At 35.2% G+C, this 19,738-nt stretch overlaps 1 protein-coding gene across 2 annotated transcripts in view; it reads left to right on the top strand.

Annotated features, from left to right (window-relative positions):
* The window catches only part of PIP5K1B (phosphatidylinositol-4-phosphate 5-kinase type 1 beta), a 329,210-nt gene that overhangs the window by 105,034 nt on the left and 204,438 nt on the right, over nt 1-19,738 (top strand). For both annotated transcript variants that reach the window (XM_027839284.1, XM_027839282.1), the window contains exons 2-3: nt 13,055-13,139; nt 17,085-17,150. In XM_027839284.1, coding sequence (XP_027695085.1) covers nt 17,085-17,150 — 66 coding nt within the window. In that variant the 5' untranslated portion in view covers nt 13,055-13,139. The remainder of the gene's footprint in view (nt 1-13,054; nt 13,140-17,084; nt 17,151-19,738) is intronic.

Here is a 19,738-nt window from a genome sequence, read left to right as displayed (position 1 = left end):
ACTGGAAAGGATCTTGTTACCTCCAATAGAAATGTCAGTTTGGAGGAATGTTATGTTCAGGGTGGAAGACAATGAGTTGTTTAGATATGTGAATTTAGGCACCAAATACCTAGCAGACAGTTGATGATTGGCAAGAACTCAAGAGCTTTAAGACCAGATATATATATAGGGGCAGCTAGGCAGCACAATGGATAGAGCAACAACCCTGGAGTCAGAAAACCTGAGTTCACAACTGGCCTCTGATACTTACTAGCTATGAGACCCTGGGCAAGTCACTTAACCCCAATTATTTTTTAAAAAATGATATATAGAATTGGCAGTCATTTGTATATAGATGATATTGATATATGTAGATTGTATGTAGACATAGATGTATATAGATTGAACCCATGAAAGTTGATGGGAGTGTCAAAATAGCATATGTAAAGAGAGAACAGAAGAGTACCCAGGACAAAGGCCAGGGGAACACCCATGCTAAGGAGATCAATGGGGATCTAGCAAAGGAGACTGAAGAGGAGGAGGAGTCAAAGAGGTAGAATGAAAACCAGTAGAGAGCAATGTTATGGAAGCCAAGGGAAGAGGGCATAGAATGAAGAAGAGATTAAAAGTATCAGACGCTCTTGCGAAGTTAAAGAGGATAAAGACTGAAGAAAAGACAATTGGATTTTGAAGTTAAGAGGTTCTTGGTACCTTGGAGTTCCAGTCAAGTGGCATGGCTGAGAGCACACTGCAAGGCACTGAGAAGGGAATGGGAGATGACGATGTGGAGGCAGCCAATGTAAAGAATTCTTTTCCTAGGATTTTGGCAACAAGAGGGAGCATAGGTATAGAATGGGGGCTTGAGGGGATGACAGGGTCTAATGAGAAATTTCTGAGGAACCTTTGCTGACCTTACACTGAAAGAGAGAGTTTGTTGACTAGGAGTTCCCTACATTTATGAAAGCACATGTCAGATTGGGAGACAGGTGGCATGGAACAGTAAGGAAAGATGATCTATTTAATTTTTCTGAAAGCTAATATCTGTGAATGCATTCAACAGTCATCTTTTAAGTGCACATTATGTGCAAAGCATTGTAACCAACTTGGAGTGAACCACAAAGAAGATGAAAAACAAGACCCTTGCCCTTAGCTACCCACGCCCTATTAAATTTTCCATTATAGAAAGTGAGTAGTATGTTCTGGCTTGATTGGATAATTTCATAAAAAATAGATGTAACCCCTATTTCCACAAAAGAGAGTGATTTCTTTTATATGAATCAATTAAAACTTTTAGCCTTCCAGATTCTGGATCATATTTCCTAATACCGGGCAGCCATTAAAACCACTAGTGAAAAAATAAAGGATTAAAATATTTTCAATTTCACTTATTAATATTATAAATACCGCTTTCAGAGAGGTCATGAGCATAATTATTTTCACATGAAGAAGAAAGAAAATGTGGAGGGTGAGATTTGTGACTATGTACCTAAAAAAATCAAATAATGATTGAATTTTAAAGAATGAAGTGACCTTAGAGATTTGGAGACCTCTGGGGTCTGAACACATTCCCTTGTTCAGAAAACACTCTACTGAATGTAGGATTAAATATAATCTCTTCTGTTTGGCATTTAAAACTTTTCATGATCAGCTCCAGCCTACTTTTCTAGGCTTATCACTTACTACTCCCCTGAATGCACTCTGTGGTCCAGCCAAACTACCTTTCTTGCTGTTCCTTGCATTCTACATACCATCTTTCCATCTTTATTCATTTACACAGGCTTTCCCCCATGCCTGGAATGTCCTCTCTTATGACCTTCCCCCTTTAAGAATCTCTGGCTTCCTTCAAATTTCAGCTCAGATATACATGAGGCCTTTCCTAGTCCCCCCAACTGCTCATGCCTACCCCTTGGCATTACCTTGTGTTTATTTTCTCTATACTCATATGTATTCATGTTTCCTGTGGTGGGCCATAAGCTCCATGAGGGCAGGAACTGTCATTTTTGTCTTTGTTTCCCCACTGCCTGGCACACAGCTTTGATTAGAGTAGGTACACTCAATAAATGCTTCTTGATTTATTGATAGATTGATTCCTATTACCTATGTGACTGTAGACAGCCCCCTTCACCTCTCTAGGTCTCAGTTATCTCATCTGTAAAATGAGGAAGTTAGATTAGGTAATATCTGAGAACTCCTCTAGCTCTAAATTTGTGATCCTGTTTTTCCAGCTCTTTCTCTGTAATCCAATAATTCTGTTTTACAGATGGTAAAATTGAGGCCCAAGGAATGGTAGTAACCAAGGTCAGACTGCTAGTTAGTAGCAAAAAGAGACTGAGTTCAGAGGTCATGGCTTCTAATCTTGTGCCCTTTCTTCGAATAAGTGGTAAAGACAACTACTATCTCCATGTACCCAATCTGAGCAATAACCATCAAATCAAAACAGAATGATCTATGGCATGTCCAAAGTGTCCTAAATTTGGGTAACTCTCCTGGTGAAACTGGATCTAATCCTCTAGCTGGATTAACATGGAAAAAGCAAATATTTTTCCTGATAGATTATTAATAATGATCCTGTCTTCTCTCCCCAAATCTTGCTTTTTAGCCTCAGTTTTGTGTGTTGTCTTCTGTTATTAGAATGTAAGTTCCTTGAAGGAAGGGATTGTTTTTGTTTTGGGGGCTTTTTGGGGGGGGGAAATTGTGTTGGTTTTTTATTGTGTTTTTAATGGAGAAATACATCACCTGTTTACAAAATAGCTCATGAAAATACGAGTACAGATACTATAAAACAAAGCAAACTTCAGTCATGAGACACTGTATACACCATGTGAAAGCAACAGTCTGATCTCTAGATCATGAAAACTAGAACTAAAAAGTCACTATGCCGAAAAATTCCAAGTTTCTTGTTTTGAAAAACTTGGGTACAGTTACATGAAACATTTAATAAACTGAATTTTATTTTCCCCGATGTGTAAACAAAATGGACTGTCTTTGTTTTTATTTGTATTTGTATCCATAGCTTAGCACAATGCCTGGAACATAGTATGTTCTTAATAATTATTTATTGACTGACTGACTAATATTATAGAGGTTTAAGAAAAATTTAAATAGGTTGAATTCAGGAAATTTAAATACATCTTGAACTAGATACCTTCTGAAATCTACCCTAAAGCCATGATCCAATGATCTTCCTTTGTGATGCTGGGGGTGAGAAGAAAATATTCTGAGTTGATCAGAAATATCAGAAATGTTATGGGCTTTCAAGGCAACTGCCAGTGTATTGGATTAAGGTTAAACCTGAGAGAACAGGGTACAGATTTTTCCTGTTAGAAACAAAGAAACTAAAATAGTGTTTCTAATGAGATTATAAAGTTACTGCCTGTGAATTTAACACTACACATAACCTAAAGATTTAGTTTTGTCACAGTGAGTTGAGCCTCTTCCAACAGGGTAATAAGGCATGCCAAGAGGCATTAGATGGACAGAAGATTAACTTTTTCTTTCTTATTTTTTTGGCATTGAAATGCCATCAATACAATCTCTATAGTGCATGGGGTAGGGAGGTGACAGGGAGGGAGCCACATGCTACATTAGAAGCATAAATCTCCTGTTGAAGTCTTTGCTTTTCAGATTTTCTGATAAGAATGACCCCTTCAGTTTGTCTTGTGACTGAGGCTGTGTTAAATTCCTTTAGATTGAATGATGTGTGTTTGCTCCAGAGACAGACCTGATTTCAGGGTCTTGTGCCATTCCAGGGTCAGTGGGGAGGAAGAAAATACAATGAGAATGCATGAGTAGCTATGAGAACAAAGTGAAAGGAGTCTATGTGGAAAACTCCAGAAATGGCAAATAAATCATCATTCTCTGTGTTTGGAATACTGAATTGTATGCCTATTCTTGCATTCCGTATTCTTTGGTCACAGTGAGAACTATTCTTCCTTCCAATTAGGAGCCAAATGAGAAGAGTGTGCTAAGAAAATCTTTGCCAATTAATTCTCTTGTCCGTTGTCTCTCAGTTCAATGATGATTATTTTCATTTTCTTTCCTTGAGTTTGGCATGGGGAGTTGGCATGTCATCTTATGTAGATTCACAGAATGTTAAGAGTAAGAAGGAACATTAGAGACCGTCTAATCCACCCACCTCTCCTTGGATGTACTTTGAAGGCAGGGGCAGTTCAACATTTTTATTTGTATCTCTAGCACCTACCGCTATGCTTAATACCCATAGCAGGAGCTTAATCAATGCTTATTGATCGATTGATTTACAGATGAAGAAACCAAGGCCAAGACTAGTGAAATGACTTGCAGAAAGTCACATAGCTAGTAGGTGGAAGAACTGATACTTGAACCTATGACTTTCTTTTTGTCTCCAAATTGAGGGTATGCTTTCTACATAGAGATAAGAATTAAAACAAGAGTTAGTGCCAAGTCTAAAATTAGGTCATATTTCAGATCCATGTCCACCAACAGGCTTATCATATCGTTATGGCTATTATTATTTTTATTATCAAGAATTGTCAGCATACCTACATAAGAAGATTATGTAAGTGGGGGGCACTTTTGTAGGTACTCAATACATACTTATTGATGGAGGAATTTTTTAAATTTTACCAGAAAATCACTTAGTTTATATTAAGTATAAAAGACATGCTGGTAAGTGGTACAGAGTTCCTACTGCTAAATTATACCAATTTTAAATACACACTGGCTTTTTCTTCCATTTAAAAACTGTGTTCCAGTATTTTATAAGAAGTTGGTATGCCGATTCCAAGAGATGTTTGTTTACTTGATTCCAGCAGCAGAAAAAGAAAATCAATGAATAAAACTTTTCCTTTGATAAGATTTTCCCCTTGTTTTCTTTTCTAATTTTATTTTTAATTCATGAAATAAAACAAGCATTTCCATAACATAGTACAATAAAAAAGATATTTACATATGAAACTATAAAGCTACTATGTACAATTTGTTATTCCTTTCAAAAATGAGTTCATTTTTCTAGCATACCATCAGTATTCTCCTTGACATGTTCAGCTCTTTGCTCCTGATATCTTCCCGAAAATCGTAAGGACAATAGGAGAATAACCCCCCCCCCCCCCCCCGCACATTCAAAGGGTCTATAGATAATTAGCCTGTCTCAAAAGACTGACTCTTTTTTTTTTTTTGTTTTTAGGCAATTGGGGTTAAGTGACTTGCCTCAAGGTCACACAGCTAGTAAGTGTCTGAGGCTAGATTTGAACTCAGGTCCTCAAGCCATGTAGCTGCCCATAAAAGCTGCCATATTGAATACTGGTATTGACAACAGGAATTTGTCTTCCAGTATCTGTGGTTCTCACGTGTAAATAGCTCTTAGACTCCAATTTCAACTGGGCACACAGTCAACTTATCCCAAAATATGCTTATGATGAGACTGTCGTGAGAAATGAAGTTCCAGCCACAACAGTGACATCAAATGATTCAAAGATTACCAAGATGGAAGGTGGGTAACACCACCACTATATGGGTGCCATATGTATTGTTAGGGAGTGGGAGGGACAGGATGATGCAGAGCTGTAAAAGCAGGTTTGGAGTAAGAGACAGTAGGAGAGGACTGTGACTGGGCTGTATGGCCATGTGGTAAAACTATTTAGCTAAAATGAGTTTTGCTAACCTTTTTCTCAACCCACTTTAGGGTCAAATGAAATAATTTGTGTAAGGCACTTTGCAAGCTAAAGTGCTTTGCAAATGTGAACTATTAATATAGTTACGAAAATTGTGGCTTACTTGTATTTGGGAATGAATTAACAACATTCATCATATACCTCATTGAGATCTTCTACATGGCTTCTGGGGAGCAACTCTTCACTGGCAATATACTCCAATATATTCATACCTACCATATGTTTCTCCATTGCCCTGTGGGTGAATCATAATTGTAATTCTTTAGAGGCTGTAGTATTCAATTGTTTGCAGTCATGTAGTATGACTGGGGCAGTTAGGTGACACAGTGGATAGAGTGCCAGTCCTGGAGTCAAGACAACTCATCTCCCCAAATTCAAATCTGGCCTCAGACACTTATTAGCTGTGTGACTCTGAGCAAGACACTTAACCCTGTTTACCTTAGTTTCCTCATCTATAAAATGAGCTGGAGAAGGAAATGGCAAACTACTTCAGTATCTTTGCCAAGAAAATCCCAAATGGGCTCACAAAGATTTGGTCACTGTTGAAAAATGATTAAACAAGCATCACTGGAAGAGTATTGGTGTTGGAAAAAATGGGCCTTTGTTTCAGGGAGAAGCTGTACTCTGATGTCTCATTGTAGTGTGAAGATGGCCCTTGGAGTCTCAAAGTCTAGTGATGGATCACAAACCCTGGCATATTCTACAATGTTAGGAAGACTTTATGTATACTTCCGGTGATGAACTTTGCTTTCTGATGCCCCTTGCCTTGCAACCTTTTCACCCTTTGAGATCCCTCTACTCTTCTAGCCTTTTCTTCAATGGGTGAGTTCCTCCCAGAACCTCCATTTTGAGGAAATACCCAAGACAGCCATGTTCATTCCTTCACTCCCCTCCCTGCTCTGCTCTTGATTCTTTGAATTTCTCCACCCACATCCTTTTCAGCCCCTTTTATATGTTGTTTTCTATTACCATATTAGAATATAAGCTCCTTGAGAATGGGTACTATCTTTTTTTCTACATTTGTATTCCCAGCATTCTGCACATGCATAGCAAATAGTAACATGGTAAATGCTTAATAAATCTTTATTGATGTTTTGACTGAAAACCAGTCTGGCCTTATGTGGAGGCTACATTATCGGTAGGCTGGCCAGTAGGTGATACATGATATGCTCTTTGGCAGTGACAATCATGCCCTTTCCGCCACCCTCTGTCTATCCAAGTCTTCCCCCCATCCTTCCACTTTAGTCAGGTCAGTCTTCCAAAACAAAACAAACCTTTGCTATTGCTTCCCTTAATGCCATTATTTATGATATCTTTTCCTCTCACCCCCACCACATACTGGAAATTCTTTCTCTTTGAATAACTAGAGAGAGATACTCTTCTTAGCCAAATCCTACCCATCTTTCAAAATGCAATTCAATTCTACCTCCTCCAAGAATGAAACCTTCCCATTTAGTCCAGCCTTCAACAACCTTTATCATCTCTCTGTTTCTGAACCATGTATAATAATCACTTATTTTATTATCTTCCCCTCAAGTATTACTTCACATGTTAATCATGCTTCTCCACCTAGGCTGTAAGTTCCTCAAAATCCATGTCTATGTCTTCTTGAACTTTCCCCAGGTAGTACAGTGTTTGGTTCCTGACTATGCTTGTGGAAAGAATAATCAAAAGTGTAAACTCTGATGATACCTGATTAATATTTTGTACTCATGGGTTAGACATTTAAGAATGATTAAAGGCACATTGAATTCAACTTAACCGATGTTTATTAACTACCTACTGTGTGGAGACACTATGCTAGGCATTGGGGATACATATGTAAAAGAAAAAAAGCAAACAATTTATGCCCTCCAGTATCATACATTTTACTTAACTGGTGTAGAGGAGATGGATAGAACAGATATACAAGTAAATAAATCCAAAGTATATTTAAAATCTCAATTCTAGAAAAACTATATTATGAAACATGCTACCCATCTACTGACAAAGTAATGGATTCAAGTGCAGAACATCACCAATATTTTTGGATATCATAGTCAATTCAATAAGTTGTTTTGCTTGACAAAGTATACCTGTTGCAAGGGTTTTGTTTTTCTTTTTTCCATGGGGGGAGGTGGAAGGGAAAAAATTTTTTTATAAATTGAAAAAGTAAACAAAAAATTTTAAAAAGAAAAGAGATATCAGCTGTGTGATCCTATGGTTTTGGGCAAGTCACTTAATAACTTTCAGCCTCAATTTCTTCAACCATAAAATGGAGGTAACTTTTCCTACTTCAGAGGGTTGCTGTGAGAATCAGGTAATTTTTACAACATATGTGAACTACTTCTTAAACCTTAAAGATCTAAAAAAAATTAACTTATTTTATTTTACCACTTTTTGGCTCATATTCATAGATCCTACTGAGTGTAGCAATGGCAAAACCAAACCTTAGAGTTTAGTCATGAATTTTGGAGCACATTACTTGATCAATTAGTCATCCCTGTCTTCATATGCATAAGGTTTATAATCAAGTACTATGATAATTAATGTATTTTCCTGAGACATTCATGGAACAAAAAATGAAGTACATTTAAAGAAAGACACTAAAAGAGAACAATCCAGTTTATTTTTTTAATGAGAAGTTTAAAATGTAATTTAATCTGTACAGTACTAAATATCTGGATAAAACCTGCAAACTTAAACGAAGCATTTGGATCTTTGGTAGGCTATGGACAAAATAGCCAACCATTTGACTGAATTTTGCAGTGATTACCCACCTGTTTATGAGAAGACATTAAAAAGCAGTGATATTGTTTAAGTTGGCACAGATATTTTAACAAGTGCCAAATGGAGAGTCTGGAAAGTGTAATCATACATGTGTGTTTCTTTTCATGGTCATGAGCTTCTTCCTATACACAGTTTCTGCTATTGTGTATTTAAAATTAAAATGGAGCCAGGAGAGAATGGTACAATAATGGCATTTTCAAGGAAAAAAATGTGAATTGCACTATATTGAAAGCAATAAATTCTTCAGTTGTTTTTAGACAATACTTTTCACTATCTAATACATACAGTGAATGCTCTATTTTAAAAAGGCTTAAAAAATTTTTAGTACAACCTTTATTGGGAAAATGAATTATGACTGCTACATTTTTAGAGTCTTTTATTTTCAGTCATAGCTATTCAATTCATTGAGTATTTATTTATGTAGTGCCTACTGTGTGCATGGTACTATCTACATGTGATGCCCCCTTATCTGTTTTGTTCAGTTTGGAAGAGTCAGTGTAAGAACTGATGAAAGTGTTTTATGGGAAAGTATCAGTGTCGCATCTTGCAATTTGTTTTGATTAGTATTTCCCCTGAATTCATATTGGACAGGTGCCATCCATTTTAGGTTGGAATTGGTTTTAGAAGTTGGGCTTCATTTTTTAAAATATGGGACACTTGAAATGAACCTGATTTTAAATTATTTTTGTCAGTGGCAACAGAACTGAAATTAATGTGAATATATGCAGGACTTAAAGTTTAAGGTATTGTGAAGAAATGGCATATGATGTGTCTAGATACTTGTAATATGTACCCAGTCTGAGTTTCATTGTGCAAATAAAAATATATATTTAATGCATTTAATAAAACTTTTATGCCCTCAAAAATAGACATTTTAAAAATTGACTATAGGATGAATATAAGGGTTGCATCTGTCCCCTTTAATCACTGTTATCATGTTTTCTGACTACTGTATACATGATAGTTCTGGGTTTTTCCTGCTTGTATGAAATGAAATGAAGGATTTGGCCTTTTTGTTTTGTATTCTGACAAAAAGCATGAAAACCTTTCTTTTTAAATGTGGTAAAAATTATGAAGGATTATAAATCATTTTTACCTTCAGTTTTCTTTTTATAAAGCAGCCCTCATTGAGATACAGAACTTCATTTCTGTTTTACATGTTCAATCCGTATGCTTTCACATATTATCAGATGATTGCCATCATTCTTTGACCCACTGCTAGAGCACTCACACATCATATCGTATAAAATTTAGGCTTTTTGAGAGCAGGGGCTATTTTTCATCTTTGTTCTTACATTTCTAGCACCAAGGACAGTGCTTAATAAATATTGTGTTGAATTCAATTGACTTGCTCCACACATTACTAAGATCTGAGTAGACAAATTAAAAAAATATTAATAATACTGACTAAATATGCTTTCTAAGAGGTGATCCAGTAGTTTAACCTGATCTTGAGGTTACATTTGGGAGATGAAGAGGATTAAATGTATTTTTTAATACTTTGAAGACCAGGGTTTGCAATCTGGTTCTGGTCACTTGTTAGCTGTAAAATCATGGGCAAGTCACTTAATTAACTACTCTATACCTCAGTTTCTTAATTTATAAAATAGAGGTAATTCATATGTGGCTCACAAGGTTCTTTTGGGACTAAAATGAGACTAAATGAGTAAAAAAAAAATAGAAATTCATTTGTAACCATAAAGCACTATAGAGATGTAAAATATGATCATTATATTAATGATGAGTTAGTTTCTTGTTATTAGTTGATCATAAGTCAGCAAGTGTTTTGGGGGGAAGTAATTTCTTCAAAAGTCATTTGTTGAAGTATTTGGCTTGATTAAAATTGTAGAATTATAAAATAACATTTATCTCTTTAGATCAAAATTAGTAGATTTTATACTATTTAGATGACTTGCCAATTTATAGAGTCTATTCAACAATTAAAATAAGTATATAAATATGATAAAATTAAATTTCCAAAGTGTGAAATACCTAATTGATGGGAAACAGATAGATAAAGATCATATAAACATTATGATTCAAAGAGTTACAAGTCCAAGGAGGTCTAAGACAAACAAAAATTCTAATGTATGCCAAAATATTCATGGTAGCCTACATTGTGGTAGCAAAATACTGGAAACAAAGTGAAGGTCCATTGAGTGGGGAATGGCTAAAAATTCTTTTTGGTATAGGAATTTATTGAAGTAATGCTGAGCAATAATTATGAATATAAAGAATTTATAAAAACATGGGAAAATATTGTGAATTAGTGCTAATAGTCCTGGAAAATAATTAATGAAATGTTTCTCCTTCCTCCTGGTAGAGCAAGGGGAATACTAGGGGAGAATATTGTGTATATTTTCAGATATGGTCATTGTGTTGGATGTTTTTGCTTAATTGTCATTGACAAAAAAAAGGAGGAAGGCAAAATGGAGGAGAGCAAAAAAGGGGAGGAGTTCATAAAATGTCTTTAAATGTCTGTGATGTGAAAGTAAAAGACATTTTAAGTGGTATAAATTGGATTTTTTTGTATACCTAAAACAGAATAAATGTAATGTTGAATGAGTCTGTAAAATGTAATGGCAAGAATACCACTACTAGGTCCCAAAGACATAAAAAAAAAAAAAAGGAAAAGGACCTATGTATACAAAACTATGCATAGCAGCTCTTTTAGTAGTGGAAAAGAATTGGAAATTGAGGGGATGTCCATCAATTGGGGAATGACTGAACAGGTTGTTGTGTGTGATTGTCATGGAATCCTATTGTGCTATAAGAAATGATGAGTAAGATGCTCTCAGAAAAACTTGGAAAGACTTGCATGAACTGATATAAAGTAAAATGAGGAGAACATTGTGTACAGTAGCAGCAATATTGTATGATGTTCAACTTTGAATGACTTGGCAATTCTCTCTAAGATAATTCTGAAGGACTTATGATGAAAAAATGTTATCCATCTCCAGAGAAAGAACTGATGGAGTCTGAATGCAGATCAAAGTATACTTTTTCTTTACTTTCTTTATTTTTCTTTATTTTCTTTGTGTTTTCTTTCACAACATTACTAACATGAAATGTGTTTTGTGTCATTGCACATGTATAACCTGTATCAAATTGCTTGCCTTCTCAATGAGGGAGGTAGGAGAGGGAGAGAAAGAGAGAATTTTGGACTCAAAAAAATTTTTTAAAAAGATGTAATGGAGGGGCAGCTCGGTGGCGCAGTGGATAGAGCTCCGGGGCTTGGAGTCAGGAGGACCTGAGTTCAAATACAGCCTCAGACACTTGACACTTGCTAACTGTGTGACTCTGGGCAAGTCACTTAATCCTGACTGCCTCACCAAAAGAAAAGAAAAAGATGTAATGGCAAGAAATTAAACTCAGCCACTGCCCTTTCTACCAAGATCTTTCCCCTCCTTTTTTCCCTCATGCTTTTATTTATGCTTTTTTTGTGTCACATATCTTTAATGGAAACAATCTTGATCAGAACTATTGTGCTTTCTGCTATATTGTATGCAATCGTAAAATATGTTTTTCAAATAATATTAAATGTAGAAAAGAAAGCATGGCATAGTGCAGGCCTGCACAACATATGGCCCATGGGTGGCCCACCCAAACAACCCAGGGATAGTATGTTGTGCAGGCCCATTTTACATCCTCTACATTTTTTGCAGGATACCTGAAATCCTTTCTCAAGTCTCCCAAAATCCTTTAGTGGGGCACAAGGTGCGCAGCACAGGCCAAATGTGATGTAAACTTGGCATAGTAGATAGAGAGCCAGTCTCAAAGCCAGGAAGACTTGGGTTCAAGTACCACATCTAACTCATACTGGCTTCATGATGCTCATTCACTTAACCTGTCAGTGCTCTAGGTCAGTGGTGTCAAACTCCACTAAAGACAGGTGCCATTAAACTATGTATAAGGATCCCTGTAGCTGCATATTGACTTAGAAACTCACATAATCAATCAATATTTATTAAGCATCTACTATGTGCCCAACACTGTGACAGTACCTGCCCTCAAGGAGTTTATAATCTAATGGGGGAGACAACATGCAAACAAATATATACAGAGTAAATTATATGCATAATAACTAGGCATATTAACATCTGTGTTCTTCTGTATTTTTATTTATTTCATAAATATTTTCCAATTACATTTTAATCTGATTTGGCCAATTTAGGCAACTGTTTGATGCCTCTGCTCTGTTCAGGTCAATTATGACTTGCATTGGTAGAAGTTTCCTTTCCTGGGAGTTCCCTTTACCAATGAAATCACAAGTTCACTCTATATCCCTATTCCTAATAACTGTTATTTATTTCTTTCATGTCAGAAAAAAATAACTTGGTATTTAATATAACATTGAACAGACCAACTTCTAATTAGGATATAAAACTATTTGGGGATAAAAAAAGAAGAAGGCAGTATCAACTACAAAAGAGCAATAATACTATTAGGTACAACACAAGACAGATACCATGAAGTACAAATAATCAGATTATTTAAGAGACATTCTGTTGCACTGTGATATCATTAACTGATTATCTCAATACCTTGATCAAGCTTTAGCTCTAATATTAAAATGAATATATAAAACTATAATCATCTAATTAGAAGTCTCATCTGTCAGATTATAAGTTGACAAATGATTTTTATTTTAACAGGAGCTTGAAGGGAAAAATAACAGCACTAATGATTAGGCTACCTGCTACTACCAGCTCCAGATGACTTGACATATACTTCTCAAAGGTATGTAAATTTGTCTGACATTTTCTATAAACTCTAAAAGTCTCTTTATAAAGACAAGTTACTTTGGTGGATATGTGACTTCATCAACGATAGCACCTTTCTTTGATGTAGATGGTACCACTGCCAACTCTGCCCATTGCATTTAGCTCTTGTCTCTTTTTCCTTAAGTTCTCTCTAAAGGATCCAAATCAATATTCTAATCTAATCACCAAATCTAAAATCATTGTAAGCCTTTTTCCTTTTCTTTTAGTATCTCAAAGGCACCATTTGGAGAGCCTATTATAAAGTAGAAAGATGTGCAAAAACTTTTTTTGGGAGAGGGCAGGTATGTCTAGTACAAAAGTTTCCAAAGTGTAAATGCTAATTCATTTCTTAGCCCCTAACTTATCACATAACCAATTTTTAAAAGAAGCAATATTAGCAGATTCATGGATGTTAACATAGTTAGAAGAATGAAACCCAAGGGATATAGTATCTTGATAACAAATTTTTTCATTAGCTTAAAAGTCATAGTAATGTCTCAGTTCTACAAATGTCTATCAAGTACTTACACGGTACAAGATATTAATGCGATTTGTAAGTTGGGGCAATAGATTTGTTTCAATAGCCTCTTTTCAGAACTCTGATAGCTCAAGGGTCAATCACTGCCTTTTCAGCATAGATTTACAAAATGGTTCCTTATTTAATGGGACTACTAAAGTTATACAGTACACATATGAAAGCAATATTTTAATCCCAGAAGAGACATTTGGTGATTTTCTTTATCAAAGTGCTCAGAGCATAAGATCATAGGTTTAAAGCTGAAGGAAGACCAGAGCCCATTTAGCAAAGTCCAAAATTTCTGAACTCAAACTTTTTGGTCTCAAAATTCTTTTACACTCTTAAAAATCATTGAAGATTCCAAAAAGCTTATGTTTATGTGTGTTTAACTCTTGATAATTTATCATCTTATGTTTGGTTATTAAAAATGATCAATTTTTAAACATTTATTAATTCATTTAAAATTACAATAAACCCATTAAATGTTAGCATAAATAAAATTTTATTAAAATAACAGTATCCCCCCAATAGTGAGAAGAGTGGCATCATTTTACATGTTTTTTCACATCTCTTTACTATCTGCCTTAATAGAAGGCAGCCACAGTCCTACATCTCTTCTGTATTAAATTTGTTATAATATGTTATTTCAGTTAAAGTATATGAAGAAAATCCAGCCTCACACAGATATATAGTTGGAAAAGAGAGGAGCATTTTAAAAGGCCAATGGCATCTTGTGGTTTTGACCTCTTGAACCCCCTCAAAGAATCTCAGGGACTCCCAGAGGTATTCCTACCATACTTTGAGAATCACTGATCTAGCCCAATCCCATCATTTTTCCAATAAGGAAACTGAGATGCAGAGCAGTGAATTGACTTGTCCAATGCTGCACAGTTATTAAATGGCAGAATCAAGATTCCAGCCCAGATCCTTTGATCATGAATCCAGTGTACTTTCCATTGTGCCATGCTGCCGATAGAAAAAAAAAAGAAGTGGTTTCATAATAATTTCCTCTTTCATTCTCTTCACTGCCCCACTATGGAATCGGAAGTGAAGCATAAATTAATGAAAAATACCTCTGGACCTTTTCATAATTTGTCCTCATTCACATTGATAATCAACCTTTCGTTAAGCATTAGCCACTTCTGATAAGATTCAGGTCCCTCTTTGGAATTTTATATTTTAATAAGCTGCAAAGGCTTCGAAATGAAATTACAGAAGTGGTATCCTTTGGAACAGTTATTGAGTATTTTTTTTCCTGAGATGTTAAATGTTCCTAGGTCTAAGAAGCTTTTTATATTAATTGGAACCATTATCTCTCCTCTAATTGAAAGCATAAAATTGATCTCTGTGATTGAAATAAATATCACTTCAGGGGCCTTTTCATGAAAACTCATGGTTTTTCATACTAGTCAATCAGTTTTAGGACTGCGTAGGTCAGGAAAGTTAAAATGAACCATACAGTAGCATTTTGCATTTAGCCCAGCAGTTCAGAAACTATTCATTAGTTATTACTGACTGAAACAGTGTTTCTGATAAACTCTGGCAATCTCCATGCAAAGACTTGATATTTTGTTCAAGCTGTGATTCTGTTTGTGTGGATTCTTTCTCCCACAGTCTATGATATAATCCCACCATGCCATAGTACTCTGATGAAGTTTTAGCTTTGTTTCCCTACATGTTTCCTAAAGAGTATTTACCCTCAAACATAGGCAACCTCCCTCTTGTACTAAACATGTTTGGTCGAGAACATATAAGCAAGTCATCCTTCAAAATATGTTGCCCCATGTAACCTACATTTAATCTCATTGAATTGATTCTAAAGTCTTTTGTGGTTTTTATATGTGCCACATTTCCTCCAGATAGTAAATGTCATCTATAATTATGAACTGTCTTTGAACTATTGCTGTACTCCAGGGAATATTTTGGTATGGGTATGTTTGTCATCATTAAAGACCTTGCTCTATCCTCATTAAAAAAAAAAGGATCATTTTTCTAGATACCAAAGAAATTATTAGTTGAAAAAATGAGTAATTACTAAGCAAGTAACACTGCCCTAGGCACTTGGAAGTTATAGGATGTATGCTTTCATTTAGAAATTAATTCATATAGATGCATTGAATATATACAAATAAAGTAGAAGAATTAAAATGCATATGAAGGACATTTGCTTGTTTATTTGGAACAGTAGATGGAAAGAGTGATTTCATTCTGAGGAGAGAAAGAGGAAGAAGAGATCGGTTAACAGTGGTGCATCTCTTTATTCTGTTTGGAAAGATCATGGTCAAATAAATCTATATGGCAACCCAGAAGGAACATTTTGTGGTATGATGGGTGGAACACTGGACTTGGAGCCAAGAGATCTGATTTCTAATCCCACCTTTGACATTTATTAGCTGTGTAATGATGGGCAAGTCATAAATGACCTTTCAGAGCTTCAGTTTCCTAATTAGTAAAACAGGGATAATAAGACTTACACAACCCTTCTCACAAGTTGTTAAGAGGAAGTCTCTTAGAAATGTGAGCTTTATTATTAAGCCTTTGATAATTTACAAAACACTTTGTCCACATAACAACCTGTACAGCACATGAGAAAGGTATTACTATTCCTATTTTATAGATAGGAAAACTGAGGAACAGAGAAGTTATTTGATTTGCCCATGGATACATTACCAGTCAGTGATGGAGATGGGATTCAACCCTACTTGATTCAGTTATGCCTCATTTTATTTGGGTACATATAAAGACTCAAAATTGAGTTTACAAAAGTATAAAACACAAAAACCTGTCTTAATGTGTTTTAAATGCTTACAACAAAGTCAGAAGAGTTGTTGAACTTTGGTTCATGCAGAATGACTACAGAATATAGAATATAGTCATGCAAAATGACTATATGATGATATATATCACTTCTGCTGTGATAAAAATATGTATATGTATACATTTTGCATATATGTGTGTATATATCATCACAACAGAAGTTATATATTATTATATAATACATATGCATATATTTTGTCACAGTGGAAGTGATATATAATTATATAATGTGTATGCATGTATATTTTTATCACAGCAGAAGTTTTGTTGAAAATCCTTTTTTAATAAAAGAAATGTTTTTGTAGGGAAAAATATATTACAATAATAATAAACACTTTGGATTTATATGGTGTCTTTATTTCTAAGAATATACAAGTTAAAATATTTGATTTCCTATTAATTAAGACTTACAAAGAAAAGCTTTGAAAGGAAGGAGTAAGATTTTTCAGTATTTTCATATAATCTGATCCACTTGTTTAGAATAAAAAATACTAACCAAAATGGACATTTTAGGTAAGAAACCATAAACCACAATATTGTGCTTTATCTTACAAATCTAAATAGGAACATCTTCATGTTCTCTCTTAGATGTCTGCCACTGAAAATGGAGATGCGATATCAGGAAAACAAAATGAGGAAAAAACCTATAAGAAGGTAAATGTTCATTTTATTTTCTCTTGGTACCTTCCTTGGGATAAAGAGTACCTTTATTTTCCTGAGAGTCAGCATGTCATAATGGTTAGAGAGCTGGTCTCAAAGTCAACAAACATCTGGCTTCCATGTCCAGTTCTGAGGTGTACTGGCTATGTGACCCTCGGCAAGTCACTTAACTTCACAATGCTCTGAGTGACTCTCTAAAACTGTATCACAGAGAAGATTCTAAGCTGCATTGGTAGAGGGAGTTTGATCACCTTTACCTGGTCCAGTGAAATCCCAGGTATGACAGTCTCTTTCGCTATCTCATTCCCAACATTATCCCAGCTTAACAATAGAATAATTTTAAATTTTTTCTTTCTCCAAAGCAATTGTTAGCGTATATTTTTCCCCTCTAAAAGTACTCAAATCTCCTCAATATTCTTTCATTCAGCCTTTATTAAGTTCCTATTATTTCCAAGTGCTTTTAAGCACTGGCATAGATAAAAAGACAAATAATGTCTAATCTTTAGATGAAAGGTTACATGAGGATACACTGTTTTGTTCTCCCAATATGAGCCCCTTAGTCTACTGCTTTTTGCATAAGAAACATAGAAAATGATGGTTTTCAAGTCTTCTTTTGCCCTTCCCCTAACTTTATGCCTTAAGTATTATTCCATAAAATCATCTTTTCAGTCTTAACAAATTTATCTTTCCTTTCCACATCTACACTTTAGTAAACTCTTAACTCCTAGCAACAAAAGTATCTATATGCAAACATTATTGGGAAAAATAATTTCCCAAGAACTTCAGGTGTTAATGCTTTGTCATAATAAATTGCCCATATCATTTAACTTCCCAAAGGTTCCCAAGTGGACTATGGAACTATGACATATGAACATACGACATATGAACTACGTGTCTATTATCCAAATACTATCCTACCAAAATTTGTCAAGATTCTTTGTCAGGGCATTGGTTACTTGGAGATGGATTTTCTCAGCCACAGAAATTCACAAAGACCATTTACTAATGCATGAAAAGGTTGTGATCCATGTCAATGGGGGACTCCCAGTGATGGAATTACAGGTATTTGAAATATCAAATCTAGTGCAGGCCTGATCACATGAAGTTTAGAGAATTTCAATATAGCCCTAATAGTTCCAGTTTGGTTTTTATGTGGGCAAGCACTCTCCTGTCCATGTACATCTTGTTGCAGCTTGCAGACAGCCACGTCTGAAAAGGTAAGGAGGAATATTGTCACACCAACCAGAAGGACAGCAGAAGTATAAATTAAATGTGGAGGAGAAAGCAATCAGGAATTTCATCTCACCATTTGTTATAAAATATGACACTCACTTAGTAAAACGAATTCACTTTATCACATTCCACTTCACCTCAAACCAAATGCCATCTAATTTATGTAAGACCCCTATTAAAAGTAGTCCAATTTGGGTCCAAAATAGTGTTTTCTAATTTGGCAGCATACCATTAATTCGGGTGAGTTTAAAAATGCATGCCAATCAATGAAAAATGAGGCAAACTGCTTAATTCTGACTACTTCATTCTGACTACTTCTTGCATAAGAAATATAGGAAAACAAAAGAAACATAAAGCTGCTGGACTTAATTCTGACAGAGAATAACTAGTTAATGATGTGGCAGCAATGAGAGAAAGTGACTATGTCTTCTTGGAATAAAGGAGCATAGAAAAGGAATGCTAGGTTAGACTAAAAAGTGTCCTCTATCTTAGGAAGGCAGATATGAAAAAATTTGGAGAAAAGATAGATATGATCACATGGCCGGATATTCTGAAGATGAATTTGACTTAGGAGGTGGGTAGTTGTAGGAAAGGGCAGCTAGGTGATACAGTGGATAGAGTGCCAGACCTGGAGTCAGAAAGACTCATCTTCCTTAGTTCAAATCCAGACTCAGACACTTACTACTGTGTGATCCTGGGCAAGTCACCTAACCCTGATTGCCTCAGTTTCCTCATATGTAAAATGAACTGGAGAAGGAAATGGCAAGCCACTCCAAAATCTTTGCCAAGGAAATCCCCGATGGGGTCATGAAGAGTCAGACAGGCTTGAAACAACTGAACAACAGCAACAAAGATGTAGAAAATTCTAGTAATCTACTTTTGAGTAGTCCAAATAAGCTAGAAAAGGGGGGATAGCTTAAGAACTCAATGTGGCTACACAGAGAGGTCTCTGATCAGCTCCATTTTATGATAGAGAAATATACAAGATGGAAGGAGGTACACATAAACAAAGATGACCCCAAAAATGTGGCATGTACCTATAAGAATAATATCAGACTGAAACCCAAAATAGCCTAAGGCTTTCAGAAATGAGTTTTCTAAATTCAGGAGTTTCCTAAAGGTTCAAATAAAACAAGTTAAAGATCAAATAACAAAATCTGTGTCAGTAGTTATTTGAGAAATCATGGAGAACAGACAAAGTTCCAGAAGACTAGATATGGACAAAGGTTATTCTAGTTGTCAAAAGGGGGAAACATTATTCACTTATTTAAATGAATGATCAGAATGAAGACATGGAAGAAACAATTTTCAAGTTTTGTGAATGACACAAAGCTAGAAGGGTTAGCTAA

This window comes from Vombatus ursinus, unplaced genomic scaffold (assembly GCF_900497805.2).
Source record: "Vombatus ursinus unplaced genomic scaffold, bare-nosed wombat genome assembly UNPS02014832.1, whole genome shotgun sequence".
In the NCBI taxonomy this organism is placed as follows: Eukaryota; Metazoa; Chordata; class Mammalia; order Diprotodontia; family Vombatidae; genus Vombatus; species Vombatus ursinus.
The sequence above is the reverse complement of the archived record's forward strand: the minus strand, read 5'-3'. Positions and strand labels throughout refer to the sequence as shown.